Source organism: Chiloscyllium plagiosum, unplaced genomic scaffold (assembly GCF_004010195.1).
Source record: "Chiloscyllium plagiosum isolate BGI_BamShark_2017 unplaced genomic scaffold, ASM401019v2 scaf_32759, whole genome shotgun sequence".
In the NCBI taxonomy this organism is placed as follows: domain Eukaryota; kingdom Metazoa; phylum Chordata; class Chondrichthyes; order Orectolobiformes; family Hemiscylliidae; genus Chiloscyllium; species Chiloscyllium plagiosum.
In genome coordinates, this window is record NW_025201332.1 from 3,388 (window position 1) to 7,025 (window position 3,638).

General features: G+C 53.0%; 1 protein-coding gene across 1 annotated transcript in view; it reads left to right on the forward strand.

The window, feature by feature from the left end:
* Positions 1 to 3,632, forward strand: part of LOC122546128 (retinitis pigmentosa 1-like 1 protein) — a 6,841-nt gene extending 3,209 nt beyond the window's left edge. The window contains exon 2 of the mRNA XM_043684946.1: positions 8 to 3,632. Coding sequence (XP_043540881.1) covers positions 8 to 3,631 — 3,624 coding nt within the window. The 3' untranslated portion in view covers position 3,632. The remainder of the gene's footprint in view (positions 1 to 7) is intronic.
* Positions 3,633 to 3,638: the final 6 nt, after the last annotated feature.

Consider the following 3,638-nt stretch of genomic DNA (forward strand, 5'->3'; position numbering starts at 1 on the left):
TTCTCTCTGTGAAGATTTAGTCTCTCAGGAAGACAATGTTTCAGAGCAGACCATGGACACCCAGGATGAGATGTCTGAAGGAGTTTCTCTCCGTGAAGATTCAGGCTCTGAGGAAACCAAAGCTCCTGAACAGAGCCAGGACCACAAAGAGACAATTTACGAAGGAGTTTCACTCTTTGAAGATTTAATCTACAAGGAAGACAATGAGTCAGGACAGACCATGGACACCCAGGGTGAGATCTCTGAAGGGGTTTCTCTCCATGAAGATTTAGTCTCCGAGGAAGACACAGTTTCAGGGCAGAGTGCGGAGACTGAAGAGAGAACACATGAAGGAGTTTCTGTCCATGAAGATTCAGGTCCTGGGGAAGACAGAGCCCCAGAACAGAGCGAGGACCCCAAAGAGGAGACACACAAAGGAGTTTCTCTCCATGAACTTTTAGTCTCTGAGGAAGACAGAGCTTCAGAACAGAGCGTGGACACTAAAGGTGAGATCTCTGAAGGAGTTTCTCTCCGTGAAGATTTCGTCTCTGAGGAAGACAATGTTTCAGGGCAGAGCACAGACACCCAGAGTGAGATGTGTGAAGGGGTTTCTCTCCATGAAGATTTAGTCTCTCAGGAAGACAATGTTTCAGGGCAGAGTCTGGACACTGAAGAGAGAACGCGTGAAGGAGTTTCTCTCCACGAAGATTTAGTCTCTGAGAAAGACAATGTTTCAGGACAGAGTGCGGACACCCAGGGTGAGATGTCTGAAGGAGTTTCTCTCTGTGTAGAATCAGGTCCTGGGGAAGACAGAGCTTCAGAACAGAGTGAGGAGACTAAAGGTGAGATCTCTGAAGGCGTTTCTCTCCGTGAAGTTTTAGTCTCTGAGGAAGACACAGTTTCAGGACAGAGTGCGGACAATGAAGAGAGAACGCGTGAAGGAGTTTCTCTCTGTGAAGATTTAGTCTCTCAGGAAGACAATGTTTCAGAGCAGACCATGGACACCCAGGATGAGATGTCTGAAGGAGTTTCTCTCCGTGAAGATTCAGGTCCTGAGGAAACCAAAGCTCCTGAACAGAGCCAGGACCACAAAGAGACAATTTACGAAGGAGTTTCTCTCTGTGAAGATTTAGTCTCTCAGGAAGACAATGAGTCAGGACAGACCATGGACACCCAGGGTGAGATGTCTGAAGGGGTTTCTCTCCATGAAGATTTAGTCTCCGAGGAAGACACAGTTTCAGGACAGAGTGCGGAGACTGAAGAGAGAACACATGAAGGAGTTTCTGTCCATGAAGATTTAGTCTCTGAGGAAGACAGAGCTTCAGAACAGAGCGTGGAGACTAAAGATAGAACGCGTGAAGGAGTTTCTCTCCGGGAAGATTTAGTCCCCCAGGAAGACATGGTGTCAGAACAAAGTGAGGACCCCAAAGAGACAATTTGCAAAGGAGTTTCTCTCCATGAAGTTTTACTTTCCCAGGAAGACAATGTTTCAGGGCAGAGTGTGGACACCCAGGGTGAGGTGTCTGAAGGAGTTGATCTTCATGAAGATTTAGTCTCTGAGGAAGACATGGTTTCAGGGCAGAGTGTGGACACCAAAGAGCAGATCTCTGAAGGAGTTGTTCTTCATGAAGATTTAGTCTCTGAGGAAGACATGGTTTCAGGACAGAGTCTGGACACCGAAGAGCAGATCTCTGAAGGAGTTGTTCTTCATGAAGATTTAGCCTCTGAGGAAGACAATGTTTCAGGGCAGAGCACAGACTCCCAGGGTGAGGTGTCTGAAGGAGTTTCTCTCCGTGAAGATTCAGGCCCTGAGGACGACAGAGCTCCAGAACAGAGCCAGGACCCCAAAGAGACAATTTGTGAAGGAGTTTCTCTCCGTGAAGATTTAGTTTCCCAGGAAGACAATGTTTCAGGGCAGGCCATGGACACCCAGGGTGAGATGTCTGAAGGAGTTTCTCTTCATGAAGACTCAAGCCCTGGGGAAGACAGAGCTTCAGAACAGAGCATGGAGACTAAAGGTGAGATCTCTGAAGGCGTTTCTCTCCGTGAAGATTTAGTCTCCGATAAAGACACAGTTTCAGGGCAGAGTGCGGACACTGAAGAGAGAATCTGTGAAGGAGTTTCCCTCCATGAAGATTCAATCTCTGGGCAAGACAGAGCTTCAGAACAGAGCGAGGATGCCAAAGAGAAAACATGTGAAGGAGTTTCTCTCCATGAAGATTTAGTCTCCGAGGAAGACAGAGTTTCAGGGCAGACCATGGACACCCAGGGTGAGATGTCTGAAGGAGTTTCTCTTCATGAAGACTCAAGCCCTGGGGAAGACAGAGCTTCAGAACAGACTGAGGAGACTAAAGGTGAGATCTCTGAAGGCGTTTCTCTCCATGAAGATTCAGGCTCTGAGGAAGACAATGTTTCAGGACAGACCATGGACACCCAGGGTGAGATGTCTGAAGGAGTATCTCTCTGTGTAGAATCAGGTCCTGGGGAAGACAGAGCTTCAGAACAGAGCGTGGAGACTAAAGGTGAGATCTCTGAAGGCGTTTCTCTCCGTGAAGATTTAGTCTCCGAGGAAGACACAGTTTCAGGACAGAATCTGGACACCCAGAGTGCGATGTCTGAAGGAGTTGTTCTTCATGAAGATTTAGTCTCTGAGGAAGACACGGTTTCAGGGCAGAGTTTGGACACCGAAAAGCAGATCTCTGAAGGAGTTGTTCTTCATGAAGAGTTGGTTTCTGAGGAAGACACAGTTTCAGGGCAGAGTCTGGACACTCAGGGTGAGATGTGTGAAGGCGTTTCTCTCCGTGAAGATTTAATCTCTGAGGAAGATGTGACGGTAAGGTGGGGTATGAAGGCTGAAGGTGATTCTCTCGGGAGACAGTGGGTGAGCACAACAGGAGGGGGTGAGGATGACCCCTCTGTCACCCAAGCGGGAGGTCACGGCATCGATCTCCCAACAGGAGTGGACCAGGACATGCCCGGAGAGAGCGATCCCTCCCGGAGCCCGGGAGAGAATCCAGAGACAAACGGGGAAGCTGGAGCGCCGGAGGACCGGGGACCTCTCGACGAAGCGACGGGCCCGCCCGAGGCTCTGGAAGAGGGGGACCCATCCCCGGCCGGGCACGTCCAACACAACCGGCCGCGGGAGGCCGGAGGGACGCAGCAGGGGCTGGGAGGACCCGGGGAGTGTCAGGCTGCCCCGGGGGCAGAGGCCAACGGTGGGACCTCCGAGGCGTGGGGCCCCCGGGAGGAGGCAGGAAGCAACAACAGCCCCCTCCCGCCAGGCACTCCCCCCAGAAGCCTTCGGCGGGAGCGCGGGGTTGGCCAGGACGCCCCCTGCTGGGCCGGAGGCTACGGGAGCGAGCACAGAGACGGCGAGGGGCTGCTGGGCGCCGCGGGGAGGGAGCTGGACGCCATGGAGAGGGAGCTGGGCGCCATGGAGAGGGAGCTGGGCGCCATGGACACCTCCCAGCGCATCTACGCCGCGGGCCAAGACCGGGGCAGCGGCGATGGCGGCAAGGCCTGGAAGGGTCGCCGTGACGACGCACCGAGCCCCGCCTCGCAGGAACCCGACGGGGACCCGGCCAACGGAGACAGGCCATTGGCCGAGTCGCTGGGTACCGCCTACCAGTACTGGTCTTCGGAGGACGAGTAGGGGGTGG